At 37.3% G+C, this 24,344-nt stretch overlaps 1 protein-coding gene across 1 annotated transcript in view; it reads left to right on the forward strand.

Annotated features, from left to right (window-relative positions):
• The window catches only part of WDR36 (WD repeat domain 36), a 35,044-nt gene that overhangs the window by 1,392 nt on the left and 9,308 nt on the right, over positions 1-24,344 (forward strand). Inside the window, exons 3-18 of the mRNA XM_026865756.1 lie at positions 1-15; positions 1,190-1,217; positions 4,805-4,905; positions 5,382-5,499; positions 6,394-6,526; positions 8,202-8,256; positions 9,035-9,167; positions 10,834-11,009; positions 11,559-11,679; positions 13,638-13,703; positions 14,672-14,755; positions 16,198-16,352; positions 17,390-17,504; positions 18,731-18,896; positions 19,170-19,278; positions 20,398-20,477. Coding sequence (XP_026721557.1) covers positions 1-15; positions 1,190-1,217; positions 4,805-4,905; positions 5,382-5,499; positions 6,394-6,526; positions 8,202-8,256; positions 9,035-9,167; positions 10,834-11,009; positions 11,559-11,679; positions 13,638-13,703; positions 14,672-14,755; positions 16,198-16,352; positions 17,390-17,504; positions 18,731-18,896; positions 19,170-19,278; positions 20,398-20,477 — 1,655 coding nt within the window. The remainder of the gene's footprint in view (positions 16-1,189; positions 1,218-4,804; positions 4,906-5,381; positions 5,500-6,393; positions 6,527-8,201; positions 8,257-9,034; positions 9,168-10,833; positions 11,010-11,558; positions 11,680-13,637; positions 13,704-14,671; positions 14,756-16,197; positions 16,353-17,389; positions 17,505-18,730; positions 18,897-19,169; positions 19,279-20,397; positions 20,478-24,344) is intronic.

Genomic DNA, 24,344 nt, shown 5'->3' on the forward strand with positions numbered 1-24,344 from the left:
GTCCACACGTACAACGTGAGTACACGGCCCCTGCCCCCCCTCTCCTTTCCTCGGCCTCCTTCCCGCGCTGGGAGGCCGGGCCGCCTCGCCGCTGCCTGGCGTAGGGCCCGGGGAAGGCCGGGCCCCCGTGGGGACACCCGTGCGGGCGAGAGGCAGGGCCGGTCCGCCGCCACTTCCCTTCCCGCCCCCCAAGCCCCGGCCTCGCGGTCGTGACGTGTGAGGAGGGCCGTGGCGCCCCGATAGCAGGCCTCGGCGGCGATCGTGGCTGCTCGCCGGCGGGCGGGGAGGGAGGGAGACTGCTGGTCAAACAGGCCGGGACGGGCTTGTTTAGCCGTGTGGGCAGCCCTGACGGGTATCGTTATGCCCTCGCGGGTGCTGTAGAGTCCATCTACCGAGTGGCGGAGCGGCCAGCTGCTGAAGCTTTTCCTTTGTTGCTAGATAAAGCAAAGCTCACCTACAGTTTGGATAACTGCAGTTTAACGCTTGAGGGCTACAATTTCTGGGGGCAATCCATTAGGCTCACGGAAACAGGTGAGCATAATTCAGTTGTGCAAGATGAAAGCCTGTGGTATTGAGTCCTTCTTACTGTATGATGCAAGCATTTTCAGCGTACAGAAACAGTAACAAACCAGATCTGAATAGAGTGTTTATAGTGAACTGCAGAGTGCAAACAGCATAGATCTTCCAGTGCCTTTATGGTCGTCTTCTAGTGTTCACTTTTGCCAGTCTTCCCCACAGACTTTGAACCAAACTAGTAACAATCATCACTGGGCAAAGATGACTGGAACTGAAGCAAATTCTGTGTGAAGAAGGGTAGATAATAACATAGTGGTTGCAGTGGAAATAAAGTAGAAGCAGAGATAATGTGAAAACAAATTTGCTCAAGCTCTGCAAGATGTTTAAATGTATGCTCAGTTTCCTGTGAATTAGGGTAAAGTATAACAAGAAGCACAGCTTACTGTTGCTGAATGGTTGTCATTTGGCAAATGCATTGTCCCATTCCCGTTGACCTGCTGTCTGTGGGTTTTCCTGTAAATGATGTTGTAAACTATGATGAATAATCTTTGTCTTGTGAGGCGTGCAAATCCATTATCTCATACAGGTTGGTTCCTAGAATTCTGAATTTCTCTTTATAGCAAATTTATTGCAACCAATCACTAAAAATGCCTTTTTAACATTTTCATTGCAGGTGAAGAAGCTTGGTATTGTTGCAGTGAGTAAGTATGCACAGATTGTTCATTCCCAGTTGTTCGGTTTTTACCACATCTGACATTGGCACTTGCTTCTTGACTCAGAAACGGAAAATTAATTTTATGTACCAATCTATATACCGTAATATGTTGAAAGGAGCCTCAGAAACATGGGTATCAATTTGGAAATAAGAGTGCTATTGCAGCTGTAATGTAGTTCTCTTAAGGATATACCTTGTGAACCTTCTATCTTTTGTCATCTTGTTTTTCCAAGAACATCACTAGGCCTTAAGGAGTGAGCAGTGAATACAGCTGTTAATTCCAGATCCCTCTTTTGGTTGTTTTTGTGATTACTAGAAGGCTGTGTTGTAGAAGGAAAGTCATTACAGGGATAGAGCAGGTGTGGATGGGACTAAAAGTCTTCAAGGAGTGCTAAAAATTGGCTGGACTGCTGGATATGAATCGAAGGCTTGACATCCAGTGTGCTCTCTTAGTAAAAATTTGCAGACAATACTATGTTAGGAGTAGTTGCTGACACCCAGAATGGCAGAGCTTCAGTCCAGGGAGGTGTTGCAAAATGCTAGGTGTGGGCCTAAAGGAACCTTGCCAAGTTCAGTGAGGGCAAGTTCAGAATCCTGCACCTGGGACAGAACAAGCTGGGAACTGACTGGCTGCATAGCATCCTGCTGAAAAGGAGCCGGGGCTGTGCTGGTGCCAGGTTGAACGTGGACCAACAATGCAGGAACTGATTAAGACAGGCTGTGTACTGAGCCACATTAGGAACATGGCCATCGCATCAAGGAAAGCTGTTATTCTCCCATACTTCATGCTGATGAGGTCATACCTGGACTGTGATACTACTCAGTGTGGTTCTTCCCCTCCCACTGCTCCCCTTTCAGGAGGGATGCTGAGGAACTGGAGAGTATCGGGTTAACAGCACACAGTATGAGAAGAGACACTGAAGTAACTGGATTTGTTTCGTCTTGCAAAGGGAAAAATACAGGGTGACCTAGGGGCAGCCTGTTATCTGAAGGACAGTTACAAAGATGGCAGAGCTGAATTTGTGGTGGTATTGGTAAACAAGAGTAACAGGGGGAAAAAGCCACAGGTTACAGCACAAAGGGGTTACAGTGGAGGTTAGGAAAGATGGCCTTGACTAAGAAGAGGTTGTAGTTCAGTGTAGAAATTGAGTGATCTCCTTCCACAGTTTTTAAGACTCAGCTGGGCATAGCTGCAGTTAACCCAATCTAGTACTGGTGATACTCCACCTTTGGGACTTGCTGAGTGGAGGGGCTGAACTAAATGATGTCATCCAGAGGGACCTTGACAAGCTTGAGAGCTGAGTCCATGCAAACCTCATGAAGATCAGCAAGGCGAAGTGCAAGGTCCTGCACATGGGTTGGGGCAATCCCAAGCACAAATACAGGCTGCGCGCAGAGTGGATTGAGAGCAGCCCTGTGGAGACGGACTTGGGAGTAGTAGTGGATGGAAAACTGACTGTGAGCCAGCAATGTGTGCTCAGCTCAGAAAGCCAGCTGTGTCCTGGGCTGCACCAGAAAAAGTGTGGCCAGCAGGTCAAGGGAGGTAAATATCCCCTTCTACTCTGATCCCATGAGATCCCACCTGCAGTACTGTGTCCATCTCGGGGCCCCCAACACAAGGACACAGACCTGCTCAAGCAGGTCAAAGATGATCAGGGGGCTGGAGCACCTCTCATGAGGACAGACTGAGAGAGTTGGGATTGTTCACCCTAGAGAAGAGGAGGGTCTGGGGACACCTTGCAGAGGCCTTCCAGTACTTAAAGGGGGCCTACAGGAAAGATGGGGGGGGACTCCTTATCAGGGAGTGTAGTGATAGGACATGGGGTAATGGTTTTGAACTGGAAGAGGGTAGATTTACATTGTCTATAAGGAAGAAATTCTTTATTGTGAGGGTGGTGACACACCAGCACAGGTTGCCGAGAGAGGTTGTGGATGCCCCCTCCCTGGAAGTGTTGAAGGCCAGGTTGGACGGGGCTTTGAGCAACCTGATCTGGTGGAAGGTGTCCCTGCTTAAGGAGGGAGGTTGGAACTAGATGATCTTTAAGGTCCCTTCCAACCCAAACCATTCTGATCCTGTGATTTCTGAAGGTCCCTTTCAGTCAACATTTAGATGATGCAGTGAGATGCACACTGTCTTGAAAAGTAGGTTTTTTGCTTCTGTATACTGCAAAGTTTTTTACACAGACCTCATAAGCAAAATATTTCTCATTAACAGAGCACTTACAAACCTAGGAATAAGTAGCTCAACGCAAATGGGACTAGATTTCAAAGATCATCAGTGCAGTAAAAAAACCACCATGTAACATGTTTTCAGCTTACAAAATTGTAAAAACATTGCATATTCTGTGAAATCCTTTTCAGTGAGCTACATCTTACAGACGTTATAATTTAAGCTTTTTGTTGGGATGTTTACATACAAAGTTGGGATTGGAAACGGTAAACAATGTGCCTCTTTGTGCAGTGTTGCTGGTTTATTGATGTTATGCGTTTGGTGCTCTAAACTTTTTAATTGCTGTGTGTCTACAACTGTCTTGGCCTAAAAGCAGACTTGCATACAGCTCATGTGGAGTAGTAGGTATCTGTAACCTGATTGTAGGACTAGGTCACTTCAGAGGTGGTATGGGAAGATGTCTAGTGGGTTCAAACAAATGAAACCTCATAAAGTGCGACTTTTTTTATTTCTTAGCTTAGTTCCTTGAAGTACAGCAAAGAGTAAAGGATTATTTGTGTCTGATAATTCAGAACACAAAGCAACATAGTGGAGAAGGCTGTTGTGTCATCATGTAAGTTTGTATCGTAGGCACACTCCCACAGTGACTGATTTTTGATGTGATGTTTCTCCGTACAGTTAAGCGCTGTGATTTGCTTTTTTATTTTTCCCTAGACTGAGAGTATTTTTCCCTAAAGTACTTTTTTAGTTTTCTGCCATTTGGGACAACACCAGCAGCTTCTCAGTGTGGTCTGGACCTTTCACTCTTTTACAATTGGAGCTAGTAAATAGCAGATCGCAATAGTAAATACTCTCTCTGAACCAGTTACAAGGTGGGGAATGAGATGTATTCTTAGAGTGTTAAATTCCTGGTGTCTTTAGCTGTAATCAGGAAATTAGTGCGGGAGTGGGTCACTAGCTTTCAGATCTGCAGAATGGCTTAACCTAATAGGCATTGCTAATACTGAGACTGATTTCTCATCATTTATCATCTGCATTTCCAGTCCAGTGGGCTGTGGGACTCTGGCGATCTACAGAAGTCTTATGTTGAGATAACTTCTTTATAAGCCCTCATGAAGCTAGTGTGTGCCTTAACTTACAGTGATAATTCAATAATGTATTAAGTGGTTTTCAAAAGAACCACCTTGTAATCTATTAATCTGATGTTACTTACGTTATTGTTACTGGTGCGCTGTTACTTATATTAATATTTGTATTCATATAAAATGTGTGCATTTCTCTATGAAATTCAACAGAACGTTCAGCAGGAGAGCCTTCTTGAGGGGCACCATGCTAAATAAATAGGCTTTCTCTTTTGTTTTGAATTTGAAACTTGTTCAACTTTTCTTCTGTTTGATTAACAGGTAATGCTTTGCCACAAGACATTACATGTTTGGCAGCAGATCGCATGTTGATATTTGCTTCATACGACAATATTCTCCATGCTTTTGCCAGGAACAAAGAGGTTTTTATTAGTTTACTTATTGCTTAGTAATACAAAACATTTGTGTAGTGTTTGTGTTTTCAAGACGGTTAATTTTCTACAAATGTCTGTTTCCGTAGATGTTTAGTACCTTCAGTTTTAAAGAAAAAAAAAATGTAGAAGGAGGAGTAAAAAGCCTAAAATAAGGGAATAAGTGCAAATTCTGTAATGGCTGACTTGTTTATGTATTAATAGATAAAGAGGAAAAATTTTAATTCATATAAATTAAATGAAGTAAAATTAAGCCAAATAATTTAAAATATTTACTTAAAATATTTTTGCTAACACTTTTAAACTATCAGAGAAAATGATGTATCTTCCACTTAAAAGTTGTGTGGCCTTTCCAAGTATTTTATTTAAACTTGTTGCTGATGTGTTAGCTGTCCTCAAGTGTTACGTTAACATTATATGGTATTTGAATTGCTTACATTGAAAACATTTCTATTTTGAAATTATAGGTGGTTCATACATATGGAGGTCACAAGGCAAGGATACACCTTCTGCAGCCTTTTGGTGATCATGTCATCTCTGTGGATGTTGACAACATTCTTATTGTTTGGAATATCCAATCAGAAGGTAAGACACTTTTTTTTTTTTTTTGTTACTGCCTTATAATACAGCATTGTTAAAGATTCAGTAATTTTTTAAAAAGGTTTTTTTAATGCACATGGTCAGAATTAGTTCATACTTAAAAAAGAAGAAAGTGCTTAAATGGCACTGCTACTTAAATGGTAATCTGGAGTTCTGATCCTGCAGTAATTTTTCATCTCTGGATCCTACATCATATGTAGTGACCCAGTAAGGTTCCATATAGGTCTAAAGAGATACGCTTATATGGAAATTGCATTTTAGTGTTCCATTTTCTGGTAGAGACTATGGTACAGCAGCTTTGGCACTATCCCTGAAATTCTGTAGTACTTTGATATATTTACCAGTCTGGGTAAGACTGAATTCTTAGGAGTAATCTTCTGATTGTGTCAGCATCTTCTCTATGGTGTAAAATACCTAATGAAATCCTGCTTCAGTGCACTGAGGTTTTTTCTTTAGAAAGCATTCTTATTGGTGTGACCAGTGTCATACCCTGGATGCTGGGTCTTGAAAGTGGCCACAGGCAGGCTTTAGAGATTCGAAGTTGCTATAACAAACAAAAGGCATGCTAATCAGATGAGGGGTTTTGCTCAGGCAGGAGCAAGAATCCTTCAGAAAGATATAAATCACTGCAGTTTTGCCAGCATTGTTGTGCTAGGTAGGCTTATAGGGAAAAAATATACCTTCAAGCCAACAGATGTTATAATGTAAACAAGTTTGGTCTGTCCTATTACGCTAAAGGTAATCCTTTAGTGCAAGAAACACCAGTTATGGGATTTGTACAGAGTAAAAGTCAGATCTAGCTTTACATTTGCCAAGGAATGACAAGCCTTCAGATTTGTAGGGGTAGCCACCCTAATGTTGTTTCTTACTTTTTTGCAGAGGAGTATCTTCAAGTGGATTTTGATAAGACTACTTTTGCAGTTTCTGCAATTCTGCATCCCAGCACCTATTTGAATAAAGTTCTTCTTGGGAGTGAACAAGGGAGCTTGCAACTATGGAATATAAGATCCAAGTAAGATTCTTAATAACTTGGATATACTTCATGCTCCAAGTAGTTTCATATGCAACTAATAATACTTCTAAGTACAGTAGGTTTTGAACATGGAATCTTTTACTGAATCCTTTGGCACAAGTTTTCAGTTGGTCTATCTCCAGGAAGAAAGAATGCTGCTGCTCCCTGTATGCTGATGCCTTTCAAGTTGCGTGTTGTTTACTCTCCTTGCAAAATGGCAGAGATTGTTCAGGATTTTTTTTTTTTAATAACACATTTGTTTAGGTTTTTTTTAAATTTCTTGGAATCACATAGCTTTCCTATGAAAATAATTAAAATAATAGTAAATGCATGTTCAGGCCTTCTGCCTCCCTTCTTCCAAGCTTAATTTTTTTAGTTGTTACGAGTCCAAGGAAGTTCTGGCAGGTAGTGTGAAGGTAGTTACTAGCATTTAATCCTTATACTCAGGTGAGAGATGTGTAGACATATAGCTGTCTCTGAGCATGTCCCAGTAGAGCACTGTATGCAATGGCAGTATTTCATGCCTACCATGATCAGCTCCTTTTCTAACTCATGAAAGTTACAGCTACATGAACTTCCCTGCATTTTAATGTACATACTTCAAATACATTTTAACTCAGCTTGCATAGTTCAGTGTTTTATTATCATAACTACTTTCAGTGATATCACTGCTAATTTTTTTGGTTTATGTTGTATTCTTTCAGAGATACTGTATACGCTATATAAATCAGGAAATAGGAATAACCTAAAAATACAAAAAAGTGAATATGTCTACTTATAGTACTCTTGATGTCTCTTCAATGCCTCTTCTTAGCAACAGAGATGCAGTGCATCCTAGGTGACAAACAGTTCTTAGATGACTTAGTCTTTTATTTTGTCTTTTAATTGTGTAAAAACTGGTGGGGCTGTTACTGCTCTTTTAGCGATGTTGCTGGGTTAAGCAATTTTCTTTTTTGACTGTTCCGTACATGGAATATTTTGTAGATAGGTATTGGCACAATTAGACAAAAAGCTAAATTGGAAGAACTGAGGGGAAGATTTGATAGTCTCTGACAAGAAGGCAAAGTGAGAGGTGGTAACACATGGCTGCAAGCAGTCTTTTACAAATGACAACTTACATCTGTGATGATGGAATAATTTTTTAATCATGTCTGTTCTTAAATACTGTCTTAATAATTTCACCTTTAGTAATTACTATGTGACTGCCTTGTTCTGCCTCACATTTTGGCTGTTACCATTTCTGAAAGAAACGAGATGGGGTGTGCTTGTAATATGTGTTAGTGTTTTCATTTACTCTGCAAATGAAGGATTTGTTCTTAATTGGCAGTTGGACCAAAACTGGCTTTTCTGTTGGTGTTAAGAATTCTGAAAAGGTGTGTTCAGAGCAGAAATGCATGGGGAGAAGCTGCCACAGAAGGGGTCTTCATCCCTGTTCGTGTGATGTAATTATGTCACCTTTGAGTTATTAATGCATGGCGCTAACTTTTTTAGTAAAAATTAACCATAAGTTTTAGTCTTAACTTTATTAGTATCACAGCTTTGTTTTTCTTTTAATTGGTTTATAGGGCCAGAAAGCTGATGCACTTTTCTGTCTAAGTGCATATAAAGCATCCAGTTTATTGTGGAAAGTTCCCAAGAGTTAATTGATTTATGGGGTTTTTTGTTTGTTTTTCAGCAAACTGTTATACTCATTTTCAGGATGGCACTTAGCAGTCACAACTCTTGAACAAGTTAGTATTTTTATCTTATTTTCTTATAAAACTGGTCATGAATAGCAGGCAAATTGTTGTTTAAAATTACAGCAGTAAGGATGACTTGTATTCTCTCAGTTTTAATAATCCTCTCTTGAGCATTTTAGAGATTGAAAAGAGGTAGACTTGAAGGCTTATAATCTGCCCTTCCTCAGTCCTAGTTCTGTAGTATTTAGTGTCTTAGTTGTTCTGTGTTCGTCATGTCCACAGTATTTATTCACTGAGTGATGTAATGAATTCACAGAAAGAGTTTGTTTGTAAGATGCATGTGTATCATGTAACTTCTCTTACACTAGTAGCTTTTTGCTAAATTTATTTTGCTTTGGAGATTAATAAAATGTAGATTTTGCTTATTAAATATTTTGTAATTGTATTTGCTGTATTTTTGTAGATACAAAAAATAATTAAAACTTATTGGTAGCATTGATAACAGCATTGAAAATGGTCTGCAGCTGTCCTGGATAAAACTTGTAAATATGGGGGAGTGTGGTAGGATGTATAATGGTCTACCACAACTACTGAACATGTAAAGTGAGGTGTTTTGCTGGAAACAGAATTGTTTCATCCAAGGAAGACTAAGCACAGAATCTTGCATCTCATTTTTTGTTTAGATTTATCAGATGTTCAGTTGTGCATTTAAGGTAATACAGATAGATTTCATGTGAGATGACTTATTTACTATTTATCCTGGACTTAGATACATTGTTTTGTATGTACTGGTATTAGTAGTGTAGCAAGCTTTTCCTTTTTCTTGCAGGCTCCAGCAGTGGATGTTGTTGCAGTTGGTCTTGTATCTGGTCATATCATTGTACATAATATTAAGTTTGATGAAACTCTGATGAAATTTCATCAAGACTGGGGTCCCATCACAGCAATATCTTTTCGTACAGGTAAATCGTAGCATTGTTAGTGAAGATATATATAAGATCACTAAAACTAAGTGGAAGGTAGGAAAAAATGTTTTGATAAAGCATTTTGGAATCAAAATTTGGGCTGAGATTTAGTTTTCAAATGCTGCAGGTAATATAGAAAAGTTACCAGTAACTAAGGGAGATTATGCATCTTCATCGTACTGGCTGTTTCATGACATCATCTTGTGTACTGACTCAGTGCACAGGAATTGTGACATACAGTACTTCTTTTTCAAGGAAAAATAAGAGTTTATGTTTACAATGTGCCAGGAGCTAACGCAGTTCAGAATTATCAGAGTTAGTGCAGAGTAGTCAGTGCACTGTAAATTAGTATCCAAACCTACTTCTCAGTAGCATCTTCCCCCTCCAAAACAAAGTTAGATTGGTAATAGTTGGGTGACTACTGATTGGATGGTACTGGGGGAACACCGTTTATATTCACAGGTTTTGGGGTTTTTTTACCTAACAAGAATGTACTGATGATGAAAGCTAGTTCTTTAATGTTGATGCTGCCTACAGAGCTTTTGATACTGAATCTAATCGCTCATTTGAGTAGACAAATTTGTGAATCTTAACATAGTATAGATTGATGCAGACCCTGTTGAGGAAGAATGCCACTGGAGAGACTTGTGGAAAGACTTGTGAGAAGTGGAAAGTGTGCCTTTTTGTGTCAGCCATTTAACTCAATGTTAATAAAGTTAAATAGCTTCCATTGACTGCTTGAATGTGTGGCTTTAAGATGTTCTCTAATGTCTCTGTATTCCTGTCCTTATAGTTAGGAAATTTAGTGTAAATATAACATGGTTGTTTTGAACTGATGTATTTATTTTAGTCTGAGTATACTGCTCTTTATTTAAATTAGAATGAACTTAGCAATTTTTCGTATGTGTGAAGCTTTACTGAAAAAGAAAACCCTACACCTGTCTGGTTTTAGTTATCTATGGTGTGTGTAATTACAAATTGGAAACTGTCTTTTTCTCTTAGTGGAGCAAAAAGATTAGTTACCAATTATACAGGATATTTGGAATGTTATTTTGATACAATGAGTTTTAAAACTTACTTGAATAATTGTATGGTTTTAGAAGTTAGTATGATGTGTTTATCTCCTTAATATTAGACAGTGTAGAGCAAATAGAACAAAATCAGGAATTCTGTGAATTGTAATTATTTCTTAGAATGATAAGATAAACATGTAATCAACTTCTGGAATTTATTTTTTGTAAGCTGTTGAGCCAAAACCGAGTATTTTAAAAAAGGACTGATAACCTCTAGAGTGGTGATACAGCAGCTCTCATCCTGAAGTGTGAAGGCTAGCAAGTTTGGAGTAGAATCTGGCATATAGAGTAACTTTTGAAAATTATACAGGTACAATATCTCCAGTGCTTTCAAGCAAAACCTCTAACATCAGCTGCTGGATTTAGATATATTACCTGATATGAAAAAAAAAATACTGGTTTTATTATCAATGAGCTTTGTTTCTTTTCTATTTTTAAATACTAGAATATTTCAGTTAAAACATATCCTATTTTCAGAATCAGCTTGAGAATTGTAGCCTTTTCTTGCATCGGTTTTAAGATGTGAGAAGTCAGTAAGGATGAGCTGAATATCGATAAACAAACCCTTTGAACTTTTTTGTTTTGAGCAGATGGACACCCCGTAATGGCAGCTGGTAGCCCAGTTGGGCATATTGCTTTGTGGGATTTAGAAGAGAAGAAACTCATGTGTCAGATGCAAGATGCCCATTCCACAGCAATAGCTGGTATGTCATTTGTCCCTGGAGAGCCACTTCTTATTACTAATGGTGCTGATAATGCTATACGGGTGAGTTACAATAATTGCTGCTATCTGCTGTTATGTTTTTTTTCTCTTGTCCTCCAAAGTATAACTGTTTAGTTTGGATTGAAGTAGCAGTTCTCAAATGAAACCAGTACAACAAAACTCAATTTACTGAACTCTCAGTTGATCTGTAGTGGGGCAGTTTAAGGGTTTAATACCATTGCTTCATATATTGCTTCCTGATGTCCGTGAAGAATAGAGTTTTTGATCCACTTTTCTAGATCCTGGTGCACTATCTTAAATCTTCATCTGTTTCTAGAATGTTCTGGGTCATGGGCAGTTACTGTTGATGAAAGTCCCTTGTGCTGCTTGTCCTTTGATGTCAGTAGCCTTTGTTGGAGGGGCAGAATGAACAGTGGGAAACAATCAACTGCTGTGGTGGAAACTTTGCAGTTTTAGGAGTGGGGATGAAAGCCAATGTGTGAAGTTTGCTGCACCAGCTCCCAGCTAAGCCTTTTCCACTGCCAAGAGATGTAATTATGACAGGGCACATGTTTTATTAGCTTTGTTTTTCTGCTCTTTTTGGGGAGGCAGGTGTGGATTTTTGATGGACCTGGTGGTACAGGACGTATACTGAGAAGCCGAATGGGACACAGTGCACCACCAACAAAAATCAGATACCATGGGCAAAATGGAGAGCAAATTCTTAGTGCAGGTATGAATTCTCAGTCTTACTCTTCAGTCTAATTTCCTGCTGTGATAAAGACAACATGCAGGGCTAAGTGGTTTTCCTTTATTAATACAATAGATTATATTTCATGTGTTACGTATGTGTATTTATGAAACATAGTAAGTGATTAGCGTGGTCAGTATTGTTACTGTATTGAATTGTTTCGCAGTTTCCAGAGGAACGTATATCAGCAGGTAAGCTGAAAAGTAGTTACAAGCAGAAAAGCTTAGGACCTGCTTTTGTCACCCACATTTATATGCGTGATGAATAAAACTTACTTCATTATTTGCTAAGGAACTATGAGATGATCAAAATGAAAACCTCTGACAACTAGGGAAATTCTCTTGTGAGAGGGGAAAAAAATCATCCACTCTGCTTTTCCCGCTAGTTTGAACAGGCTTTGCAGTGTCTTTGTAATTTGTTACAGATTAATGGTGTCTGTAATATATATTCCCAGGGTTGCTTGTTACCAAGATACTCATCTAAAAGTGTAAAAATGAATAAATGACTACTCTTCATTAGGAACTAACAAATTTAAAAATCTATAAATAGACCCCTTGGGAAGTGAAGGGGTCAGACTGTTCTGTGCCCCAGAACACTTCAGTACTGGAATGATAAAGACTCTTCACCTAATCTTTAACTGCTCTAAAGTAATGAAACTGTCTACACAGACAACATTTGAAAACATTACACCACAGTTTGAAGAATGTTATACTTCATATAGCACAGTGATACACTGCACTAAAACCACCTGGGCTAAGTAAGATCTTTTGCTGGTCGTCGAACTCGTAACTTGGATTCAAGTAACTAGTTACTTGACAGTAATTTAGCTCACACCAGATGAACCACTGTAACAATCGAGGACAGCTTAACAAATTCTCACATTTGCTTTTGCGATTTACTGCTTTGTTAACTGTACTAAAACATATGGAGAGGGTACAGAGGCAGAAACAATCATCTCCACATATTAACTTTGTAAAATTTCACTAATGTCACTGGCTTTCATCCTGCTTAACATTTCTCCCAGTTCCCAGTATATATACATCCTTACTTCTGTATCATAGCAGCATGTAAAGGTTGCTTGAATACTACAATTGCTCCGTTGTCTTTCAGATTCTTTTAAGTTTGTTTTGACTAATTTTCTTCCTTACTTGTTTGGCCTAGTAAAAATGTTTCGTGATTCTTCTGATTTTAAAAAATCATCTCAGTGCCTTTAATTTTACTTGCATTATGCAATTAATTTTCTGTTTGTTTCTGGTTCTGCCTTGTCCATGTCCCCCACAAAGTTTTACTAGTTTCAAATTTGAGCTTTCTCTCCATCTATTAAACTAAATTCCTATCAGTTCTGTGAATATTGGTCATTGGGTAGAGGAGGGAAGTCTCATTAGTGTCCTGATTTACAGGAAAGATGGACAATTCAGCCTTTGTCATTTTTGTTTGTGTTAGTTTACTGGCCAAGCCAGATGTAGTTCTTAACCAGCCACAGGGTGTGTTGATTAGATAAAGAAAGGAATATTATAGTTGGTGAGGGAGTATATAGGGTCATTGGAAAACTTTGGAAGTATTATGGAGGTACCTGAGGATGTAACAGTTTATTTAAGGTTTTAATCATGGAAAGCTATGAACATCTGGATATTGTGGTGAAAAAAGGAGAGGGGACAGAGGAATTGAGCATGGAGAAGATATCCATAAACGAGGTGTCATTATGATGTGTGGGGCAAAGTAGTAGGAATGGAATATAGGCCATAGAAAATTAGGCTCCATTAGTTCTGCTGCTTATAGTGTATCTGTAATTTTTCTTGCACCAAAACCTTTTAGTAAAGACTTGGTTATGGTATTTGAAGTTTCTTACTGCTTATTTTCTGCTTTTCTTGTTCAGATAGCTTGTGAGTAAACAGAAAGTTGATTTTGTTCTTCACTGCTCTCTGCTAATATTTTGTCAGGTCAAGATGGGACACTGCAGTCTTTTTCAACAGTTCATGAAAAGTTCAATAAAAGTTTAGGACGTGGTAAGTGTTTCAGTGAAAGTACAAGTACTGGTGAAAAAAGCCTTGAAAAGTATTTATGAAAACAGGAGCTAAAACATTAGGTAGGCCTTATTTTCACTGTAACTGTTGTGTGAAAGCTATTTGCTGTAGTTGTTCTGCAAACTCAGTCCTTCTTGCTGTGTATAAAGTGTACTCACAGATTTGTAATTAAGAAAAGTAATTTCTGTAGTCTGGCAGTGTATGTTATTTCCCCGTGAGAAATGTTGGGCATGATTTTTGTATTAAAAATGTGTGAAGCAATAGCTGACGTTTCAGCGTGCATAATTACAACTTTTTACCTCATCCCTCTTCTATTCAATTGACTAAATTATTAGTTAGTTCCTATTTCTTGACGGTAGTTCCTTTGATTTAATGTGGTTTAATTTAAACATATCTTCCACATAGTGCCATGGTTAAGGGACAGTGTTGTACAGTTCAGAGAACAAGGCTCAGAAAGACTAAAATAATTCTTAGTTTTAAATATCTATATATATATTGATATACATGTATTTAGATAGATTTGACTAGACAGATGTAGATTAATTGATTATATATATCTTTTGGGCATAAATTTGAAATTCCTGATTCTTTGGTTATTGAAAGGGCAGGGTGTCATATATTGCTTTATATACTCATGTCTGTATGACTGTGGTTTTAGCTGTGATAAGGAGACCTCTGCCCCAGGATGTCAGCACAAAATCCTGGAATAAATGGGGTTAACTAGTACATCAGTGAATGTAGTAGACTAGTGATTTGCTCAGCATCACATGAATTTTGATAGGGACTCTATTGTTCTTAGTACTTCAAATCCTAGGTAATGACAGTGCTGTGTTAACATAAGCCAATTTTTAAAAAGTTTAATAGGAACTTTACATGTAGTAAACAATCCTTTTTAAACCATTATTCTCAGATCTAGCCATGAGACTGAAACACTTTTTTTTTTTTTTAAGGTTCAATTAACAAAAAGAAATCAAAAAAGAAAGGTCTTAAGCTTGATACGATGGTTCTTCCACCAATTACAGTCTTTGCTTCGGGTAAGTAGTCTTTGAGATACTTTACAGAGCTCATCATGTTTTTATTGTGTCTTTTAACCCTCAAGACACTACTGTTTTGAAAGCCCATGCTGTATCAGGATCAGACTATTGAGATTCTGTGGCCCTTCATGAGCTGTTGAGTGACAGTTTCAAATTACATTTTACTTCTTAAACTTTTGTATTATTTCAAAAAAGAGCATTTTATTTCATATGTATTTCTGTATAACGGCCTTTTGGCCTGAAAATCTCCAGCACGGGAGCCAGAGTCTTCTCGTGTACATATTCCAGGCTGGAGAACCAGGAATTAAAGAGTGGGATGAAAATCTTTGTCACCTGAGGAAATCGTAGTTACAGTTCTTGATTTTGGTTCCTTAGTTCTTTTATTTGAGTCACTGTTCAAAGTCAAATTTCAGTTACTCTGTTCATTTGTAATGTAGCGAGAAAATAGTGAACCTAACTTTTTGAAGCTTTGCAGTTACCTTTGCTTCATCAAAATATGTTTCTTTAAATCAATGACCTCCTTTTCAGACTTGCAGTCTGTTTTGTGGTAAGTGTAGCTATTGCTTTGTCTTCTGAGGATGGTTAATTGTTTCATATATTGAAACATTTGTAGCTGTCTGGCAGCATGGCATTTATGTAGCAGACTTCAGTAATACAGACTATCTGTACATGTTGCAAATACGTGTGTGTATATATGTGCACTTTTAAAATTAGTATTAGACCTTCCTGGTTGATTTAAGGTAGAGCTACCTTAAATGTGTTTAGAAACGTGAGAAAACATTTATTTAAGTACAGTTTAATTGGGGATGGGGTGGGGTGTGTGTGCTAAATTCTTTGGTGAAGTGAAACAGTTTGTATCTGTTTTATTCTTTGAATTTGAATTTCAAGCTCTCAATCTTTTTTAATGTATTAATTCCAGAAAAGAGCTCAAACCTGCTCATTATTTACATCCTCACATATCGTATTTGACTACAAAGTTTGGATACTGAGCTTTTGAAGAAAGATTTTCCTGCAAATGCAGTAGTCTTTTGTTATGTGAAGCAGATTGAGCTCTTCAACACTTATTTAAATTGTTAATCTAGTGACTTCTGCTGTTTCAGCAGCTGAAGAAACAGTTTAGAGAGTTAGCTGGAAATGTGTACACATTGAGAAATTTAAGCTATTTAGATATAAATAAGCTTTTCAAACTGCATAGACTCAAATATACAAAGACATGAAATACAAAAAATGGTTGTGGTTTTGTTAGCATTTTAGTTACACTAGCATGTGTGCAAGGGTTTGCCATGTGGTTTTTTTCTGAATAGTAGCCTTCTGACTCTCCAACAAGAACACTAAATATGAACTGTTCTGCCTAAAGGTATTTCAAAGTACTTTTTCTTGTGATATCAGAAGTTACTTGACTTTAGAATTATTGTTTCTAAAATGCAAGTGTTACATTGCAGAGGTGGCACATCAGAGTGACTGGGATAATATTGTTGCCTGCCATCAAGGGTACATAACCTGTACAACCTGGAACTATCAGAAAACTTCCATGGGTGCTCATAAACTGAGGCCAGAAGAATTTAGCAAGCACAAACCTATTGATATATATGCAACAGTAAGTTTATGTGGGATAATGCTTTTTCAGCATTACAGTATATGCTACTACATTATTTAGATGTGTTTCCGTTGCTTTGCAAAGTCTTTCTGCCAGCTCAGTGTGTCCTGCTATCGGTTTTGTAATGCATAAGAAAAAGGCCACATTCATTTTTTCCTTAAACACCTGGGTTAAGTGCAGATTTTATTTTATGATTCAGATAGTTGGTGTTTGCCTGTAATCTGTCATAGTGATGTAGAGTTGAGTATATGCCTGTGATAATAAACTTAACTCTGTGAATACAAATTGGTGAAGATACTTTTTTTTTTTTTGGCAATATGGAAAAATGTGTGTCCAAATTACAGACAGGATATTCCCTCTAAAATGTTTTACAACTTGAGCTGGATGCAATGAAACTCAATAAAAGAGATATAAATGTTTATTGAGGCTTACAGACTTTCAAGACAAGTAGCTACTGTGGCATACTTCATGTGCTAGGCATTCATACTACTGCTGTACCTTGTGATAAATTGTTTTCTGACCTTATGCTTAGTGGTAGACTAAAGTCAGTGGAGTTGTAAATCTCTGGTTTTCTTTTAAATAGTAGATTCTTAGGATTGTATCTTTCCAGCAACATCTAGACCATTGTTTCTTTGTTTCTTACTATTTAAACTCTTGCTTTAATTTGTCATGCTTGGACTTTATCTTAGGGATTGAATTTGTGGATGTTTTGATTATATAGGTTAGTCTTTTAGGTTACAGTATTGATATTATAATATACAACTTATGATGGATGTCACTAAGTCTGTATTTCGTTACCCTTCATAACCATGCACTGCTGTATTGCTACTTGTTGACTATTTGCTTATTTTAAAAGCTCCCTTCTACTTTTTTGAGATACTCTGTTCTGTGCAGTTTTCTGTGAAGAAGTCTAATAAAAACATACTAGTTTTTTGTATTCACATGTTACATATCTGCTAAGAACTTTGCTAATTAGATAATACACTTAAAAGTTGTTTTCATAGGTTTTGTTATGTTTTTTTTCCCCCCTTTGAAAGGCAGTTGACATGACCTCATGTGGGAACTTTGCTGTAATTGGGCTGTCAACTGGACGGGTAGATGTGTATAACATGCAGTCTGGCATTCACAGAGGTCTTTATGGCAAAGAAAGAGGTAAGAATTGCTACACTTTTAAAATACTAACTCTTAACAGAACAGTAACTACCTGGTGTTCTGTCATCTAGGAAATTTAACATAGCTTCTGAGTAGAATTTGGGAGTCTTTTAAGTTTTTCTCATTACTCTAATTGTCTTATCTTGCACTGTAATCAGAAATAATCTTAAAACTACTGTGAAGAACAGGATCCCTACTAGTTTTAAAGCTCTGACGTTAGCATATGTTTGTTTTAATTAACACAAAACTGTCAGTAACCAAGATGTTTAGCACTAAAATGAGATCCTCTGGTCTCAGCTCCTTTTGAAATAATCACATTTCTAGTACTTGGCTTCTTGTTACAGGGTTTTATGTCTGAGATAAATTTTACCATCTGTTTTGTGCTCCCTGCTTAATAATGAAATAATACTTTACATGCATGGGAAATTGAAATCGTAAGCAAGCTTAGTTCTTTGCATATGCTATTATTTTCAATTACCCAGCTGCAAACTTAAGACTTAATGTAAGTGACAGTAAATGCATACATATTTCGTGTCATGTTTTGTCATGTATGTTTGCTGCTGCTTTGTAAGTCTCCAATTTTTAATGCCCTTGTGATCTGAATGTTTTTGTTGTAGAAACAAGGAGAGAGTCCACATGAATCCTTAAATCTTACTGGGCTTTTAAAAGCCACAAGGTCCCCTAATAACATAATTGCTTGATAGTGGAATGAACTTTTTAAGTTTGGTTACTGGCCAGTAGCCCTAGGTGTAGGTTAAGAAATAAAATTGATCCAAAACCAGAGGAGCTATGCCTTAGCTTTATACTGCAATGTAAAGTAACATAGGAAACTCTCAGACATCATGCCAGAACTGAAGCTTTAAATTTTGTTTGGAGTGGTCAGGCCCCCTGGAGGAATTCCATAAGTGATTCAAAAAGTCCCTCAAATCTCCCATTTAGAAAAAGCCCCTCAAATTGAAAACAAATAAAAGCTAGTATTTGCTTCAGTTACTCATAGCTCTTTATTGTATTATAGGTGCTTACCTGAAAACAACTTGGTTTCTGTACTGATCAAGAAGCATAATATTTGAGCAGTCTTTTCAGGTGGCTTTAGAATTGTTTGTCACATGCTTACTTCTCATTTAGTATAGTTAGGCAAAGACATAGCGAGTAGTGCTTGACATTCTGCTGATTTCTATGCTATGTTTAAGTTCTGAAACACAACTTTCTTTTCCCTTGATTTGCAGCACATGAGGGGGCCATTAGGGGGGTAGCAGTGGATGGATTAAACCAGCTGGTAATCACAGCTGGTAGTGAAGGATTAATTAAATTTTGGAAATTCAAAACTAAACATCTCATTTACTCCACTGAGCTTTCTTCTTCTCCAAGTGGACTCCTGCTTCACAGAGACAGGTAAGAAACTGAAACTATTTCATGTGCATGTTGTTTTGCTGTAACTATGTAAGTCTAGAATGGCAACCAAATATTCTAATAAAATTTAAATTTCTGATGCTTTGAAATACTACTGACAAAATGACTACCAGACATTTCATTAGACTGAAGGAATGTAATGGTGTTTATCTGAGATTATCTCAGGATAAATGATTTTTGGAGCAATGTTAGAATGTTGGTTTCATTTCTTGTCTCTGAGTATTCATTATCATATGTGTTAATGATTCTTGGCAGTGGTATTCTGGGAATTGCCTTTGATGACTTCAGTATTAAGGTTTTGGATATAGAAACCAGGAAGATTGTCAGGACATTCTCAGGACACCATGGACGGATTAATGACATGGTAATTGTTAACTCATTTTCTGTAACAGACGACATATACAAATACCTAATTCACTTTAAAGATGGTGAATTTCTCTCTGTAAGTTACTGAGCATCATGTTCAGCTGTGTATAGTAAAATTATAGTTCTACAGTAGTTTTGGTCATGTTATTTTTCAAGTGAAAATGTATAACGTTCAAATGGACATGTATTTTTAGTGTGCTTTGGGATTTTACTGTAACTTTGTGTGTTGGTTTAAGCCCTGCCGGGACCAGAGACCACATTGCCGTTGCCCCTCCCCCACCCTCAGCCGGTGAGGCACAAACCCCGGGTTAAAATAAGAAGAAATTTAATACAACAGTGTAATAAACAATCTGAACAACAACAGTAGCAATGATAAAAGTGATAAACAGTAATAACAGTAAACAAGACAGAAGATATACAGAGAAATACCACAATGGTTACAGACAGCTCGCTCGCAATGTTCCCCACCACCAAAGCCACAAAGGAAAAAGTTCCCGCACTCCCGTGCCTGGACCTGAGGTCAGCATGGTCTGAATAACCTGGCTGCTGGGGAAACTTAACCCTATCCTAGCTGAACCAGGATACTTTGTAACAAGCTCATTTGGGGTTTAACGAAATAAAGTATTAAGAATAATGAAAATAGCATTGAGGAGCAAAATTGTGCAATGGTTTTAACTGCATATGTGGAAAAGCTGAACCGGGTAAATAAAATGCGTAAACAGGTCTGAGATTGTGCAGTGCACTGATAATTCCTTATTTTACATCTTGTGTAATAGTGCTTTGTAGTATCCATTTTAGCTTCTGATTTAATTCTAAATGCTAGTAAGTATTTATTTGATTTATTTTAGTTTTATGATTAGTGGTTTTCATCATTTAATGTAAAAGTGAGGTCCAAAATGCTTTTATTAACAGTCAGATGTATCCTGTATCATGTATTTAAACCTGCTCTGAAATAACTTCCATTTTTGTCCTTGTCTTGTTTTCAGTATAGTGATGTCAGTTACGTTTTATGGATGGACCATTTCATCCTGCTGTTAGGTTGCAGTCTAATCTTGAATTGTGTAAAACGGGACATCCTGACTTGACAGTTGTGCCATTAAATTGACTTTTATTTTAGACTTTCAGTCCTGATGGTCGTTGGATAATAACTTCATCAATGGACTGTACCATTAAGACTTGGGACCTTCCTTCTGGATGGTGAGTCAGCTAAACATGGAGCAGAAATTTATTATAATCCCTTTTCTGTCTGTTGTGGCAGAACACATCCTGGCTACAATATCTGTCACCAACCCATACTGGCTGATCTTCAAAGTTGTCCATAGAGTATAAACTCAGTCCCCAGTTTTAGTTGTGTGTTATGCTACCAATACATGCCTTTTACTGGGTATACAGAATAAAACTGTCCTGAAGTTCTAATGATAAAATGTAGAGTTTTCATGTAGTGTAAATGAGTGTGAATTATTTCTTTGTCTGGAAGCAGCACTGTAATCTAAATAGCAAGATTGCTTAAGGTAAATTGCTTTGTGATATGCTGAGATTTTTATAGAGTCAGAGTTAGACACAACCTTCAAAGGTCTAGTCCAACTCCCCTGGAGTTGGAGAGGGGTGTCTTTCACTAGAGCAGTTTGCTCAGAGTGCCTTATCCAACCTGATCTTGAATGCTTCCAGAGAGGGGGCATCCACAAGTTCTCTGGGTGACCTGTTCCAGTGTCTCACCACCCTCATCATAAAAAAATTCTTCCTTATATCAGTCTAAACCTACCTTCTTTCAGTTCAAAACCAGTGCTCCTTGTATTGTCACTATAGGCCCTGCTAAAATGTCTCTTTTAGTCTTTCTTATAAAGCCCCCTTTCAGTATTGAAAGGCCACAAGAAGGTATTCCTGGAACCTTCTGTTCTCCAGGGTGGGCAACCACAACTGTCCCAGCCTTTCTGCATAAGAAACGTGTTTCAGCCTTCTGATTGTTTTCCTGGATCTTTTCTAACTTCATGTCTGTCTTGTGCTGCAACCCACAGAGTTGGATGCAGTACTCCAGTTGTTTTGTAAATAGAAGCCTGTTCTCAGTTCCATTTGTTTTAGCAACACACTAAGGATTTACTTCATTTATAGTTTTCATTTGTTCATGCCTGCAATTGCCAAAAATACTCTTTTATGATCCACTGTGATTAATATTCTCCCAGAACAACATTCGGCCAAGAAGTACACAAGTACACATAAGAAGATCAGAAGCCCAGAAAAAAACAGGCTGAAAAGTAACTGAATACTGCCAGTGTGTTCTTTTAGCATTATGTCAGATAGATTTTTAGTAATTTAAAGTAGTGTTATGCAGTGTGCAGCTCTGGTCATACCTGAGACTGAATGGTTTCATTTGGATTGATTATTTCTTTTGAGTGATTTAGTAAATAATCTTGTACATTGTAAAAGTTGTCATTTTACTGTGAAAAGCGTGTTCAATCTCAGCAAACAATTGACCCGTTCTTGCATGGTGAATGACACTAGTCTAAAATGGGACAGGATGGCCAGTAACTGTCGTCTTTCCAGTATAAATGGGAGGGAAATTAACACCGTTTGAACTTTCTAACCCTCTTTCCTTTCCAAAATGGTTTGCCTACAAAAAATTGCGATATTAATTATAAAACTTCAGAAATGTTACTTGTATCTTTCATTTCTTTAACAGCATAACACTTTGCAGTAAGAATCTATTAATACGGGGGGGTGGGGGGTGTTAAAGTAATGTAAAAGTAGTTCCTGTTTGCACGTGACACCTCAGTAAATATTTTGCCTCTTCTCTCTGAGTAACTATAAGAAATTCTGGTCAAGCTGAAATCTGGCCAGGTACATGACAAACTCTGTTTTTGAAAGTAATTAACTGAAATTGTTCTTCCAGAATTTAAAGGAAAAGTTTTCCCTTAACTGTAGGCAGAGGAGTGTATTAAAAAGAAGAATTTTTAATAAAAAGCTAGATGCTTGGTTTATTTCTACTGTGGTATGTTTGTGTATAAATAGAACTGAATTATAAACTGTACATTCTAAAGACTCAGCTTTGATATTGTCCTTATAAAAGGATAGGAAACGTTTTTAGATGACTGAGTCTTAGGTTACAAAAAATACTGAGTGACTTTCAATAGATGTCATACCATTTACTTATTAAACAACTTTTTTTTTTTATTTGGGAATGCTGCTTAACTATCCTTACATAAAGTAAGTATTCCTAGTGCAAGTTTTTTATGTAGGGCTTTTTTGACAATTGGGGAAAAAATTAACCAATTTGTGTAGAGAAAATTACAAGCAGGAGCCTTGGCATTATGCAGATTTTTCTTTCTGCAGCACAGCTTACATAGACAAATTAAGGAATCAAGGGTACCAGCTGACTGTAGTTTGGATGGAGTACTTGAGACAGAATTGTGTAAGAAATATACTGATATTGTGAGCTCAGCAGTTTTATACTTCCAATTGTCTCACTTTTGTAGTTAGTTAGGAAGTGTAAAGGTGAATGCCTTCAGTACCATGGTAGGATTCATTTGGCAATTACTGTACATTTTGTGTAAAAATTACAAGCATGTCTCTCATTCTCCTATACTGGATTGATCCCCCCCTGCCCTAAATCTGTAATTTTAGTTGTGATTTAAATTCTGTAAGTAGAAAAATTTAATTTAATGTTAACTTTGTTTTGTAGTTGTTCCTTACAGTTGCTTTATTTCTCAGTTACTGATAAAGATTGTGGTAAAAAGATGGATTTGAACTAAAAACAGTATTTATGGTAAATTTTCTAGTTATTATGCAGTGTGTGCAAAATATATTAGTGTAACTGTTACATGTTCTGGCATTTATGGATTTAGTGTTTGTATATTTTATGTTGAAAGCAGGTTATATTTTATGTTGAAAGGCTAATGTATAATTATTTTACATGTTATATTTCATGTTGAAAGGTCGTTTCCAACCTAGATGATTCTGTGAATGATGTGGCTCTTGCCTGATTACCTTTTACTTGTAATGTGGTCTAAGAGCACGCAAAAAGAATGAAACATTCTGTTGAAGTTAAAAAATGGCTTTTATTTTTAACATGGTTTGTCAGATCATCACAGCAGTGCTCAGTACCCAAGAAAACACATGCCCACAAGATTCGATATTTTAAACTGCTTTGTTAACATCAATATTTTCTCTGTGCTTAATGAACAGAACAGGGGTGTGGAACCTGGCTGCTCTTACCACTTCTCACTTTGCTTTTTATTTTGATCTGTAAACAAGAACAAAGCTCTACTTTTGGGGTTTTTTGTTTCTCTCAGTGGACTGTTAGTTGTCAAACTCAACTGTTTCTTACAGTTGGAAGTAACTGAAATTTATACCTCAACAAGTGACAAGCAGTGCTATGAATATGGGCTTGAGTGGAAAACTACTAGGGTGTGCATCATTCAGGATCTGCAGCATCATCCAGAAGTAAAAAGTGGTTTATTGTTAAAATAGTCACATACTACTGAATATTTTGACTTTATTTTTATGTAGTATTTTCTCAGTTTTCTGCAATAGTGAAAGGAATAATCAAGGCATGGTATATCAGACTGAAGATCTGGTAATGTCAAACTGTGGCAGATAATCAAATTTTGCAGTGTACAGTTCATTCTTTAGGAACATTAGGTCCTAGTGTTAAACCAGGTGTATGAAGTATCTTGAGAGAGGGAGTTGACAATTAATGTCAGAGCATTAAAAGATAAGGTCAGAGCAGCGCAAGCCTGATTGGAGGTATGAAATTTATGGCCACTAAAAAGGTTAGTGTTTAGGCATAAGGAGTTGAATGTGGATGAATGGTTCATCATATTTTCTACAGAATATGGGTGTCTAAGAAGGGAGCATAAATGTATGACCTTTAGCTGATTTTAGAGACTTTTATAGAGGTGAGTGGTTTATTGCACAGTGCTGTTCATTGGCTAAACTTGTGTGTTGTATTTGAATACTTCTAATACGATAATCTGTATGCATAATTTCAGTGTCTTGCTTGCATTCAGTCATATTTGTGCTGTAATTCAGATACACATAGATAAACAAGTTCATCTTGCTGAGAATTTC

Source organism: Athene cunicularia (genome assembly GCF_003259725.1).
Source record: "Athene cunicularia isolate RWA chromosome Z unlocalized genomic scaffold, athCun1 chrZ_part1, whole genome shotgun sequence".
Lineage (NCBI taxonomy): Eukaryota > Metazoa > Chordata > Aves > Strigiformes > Strigidae > Athene > Athene cunicularia.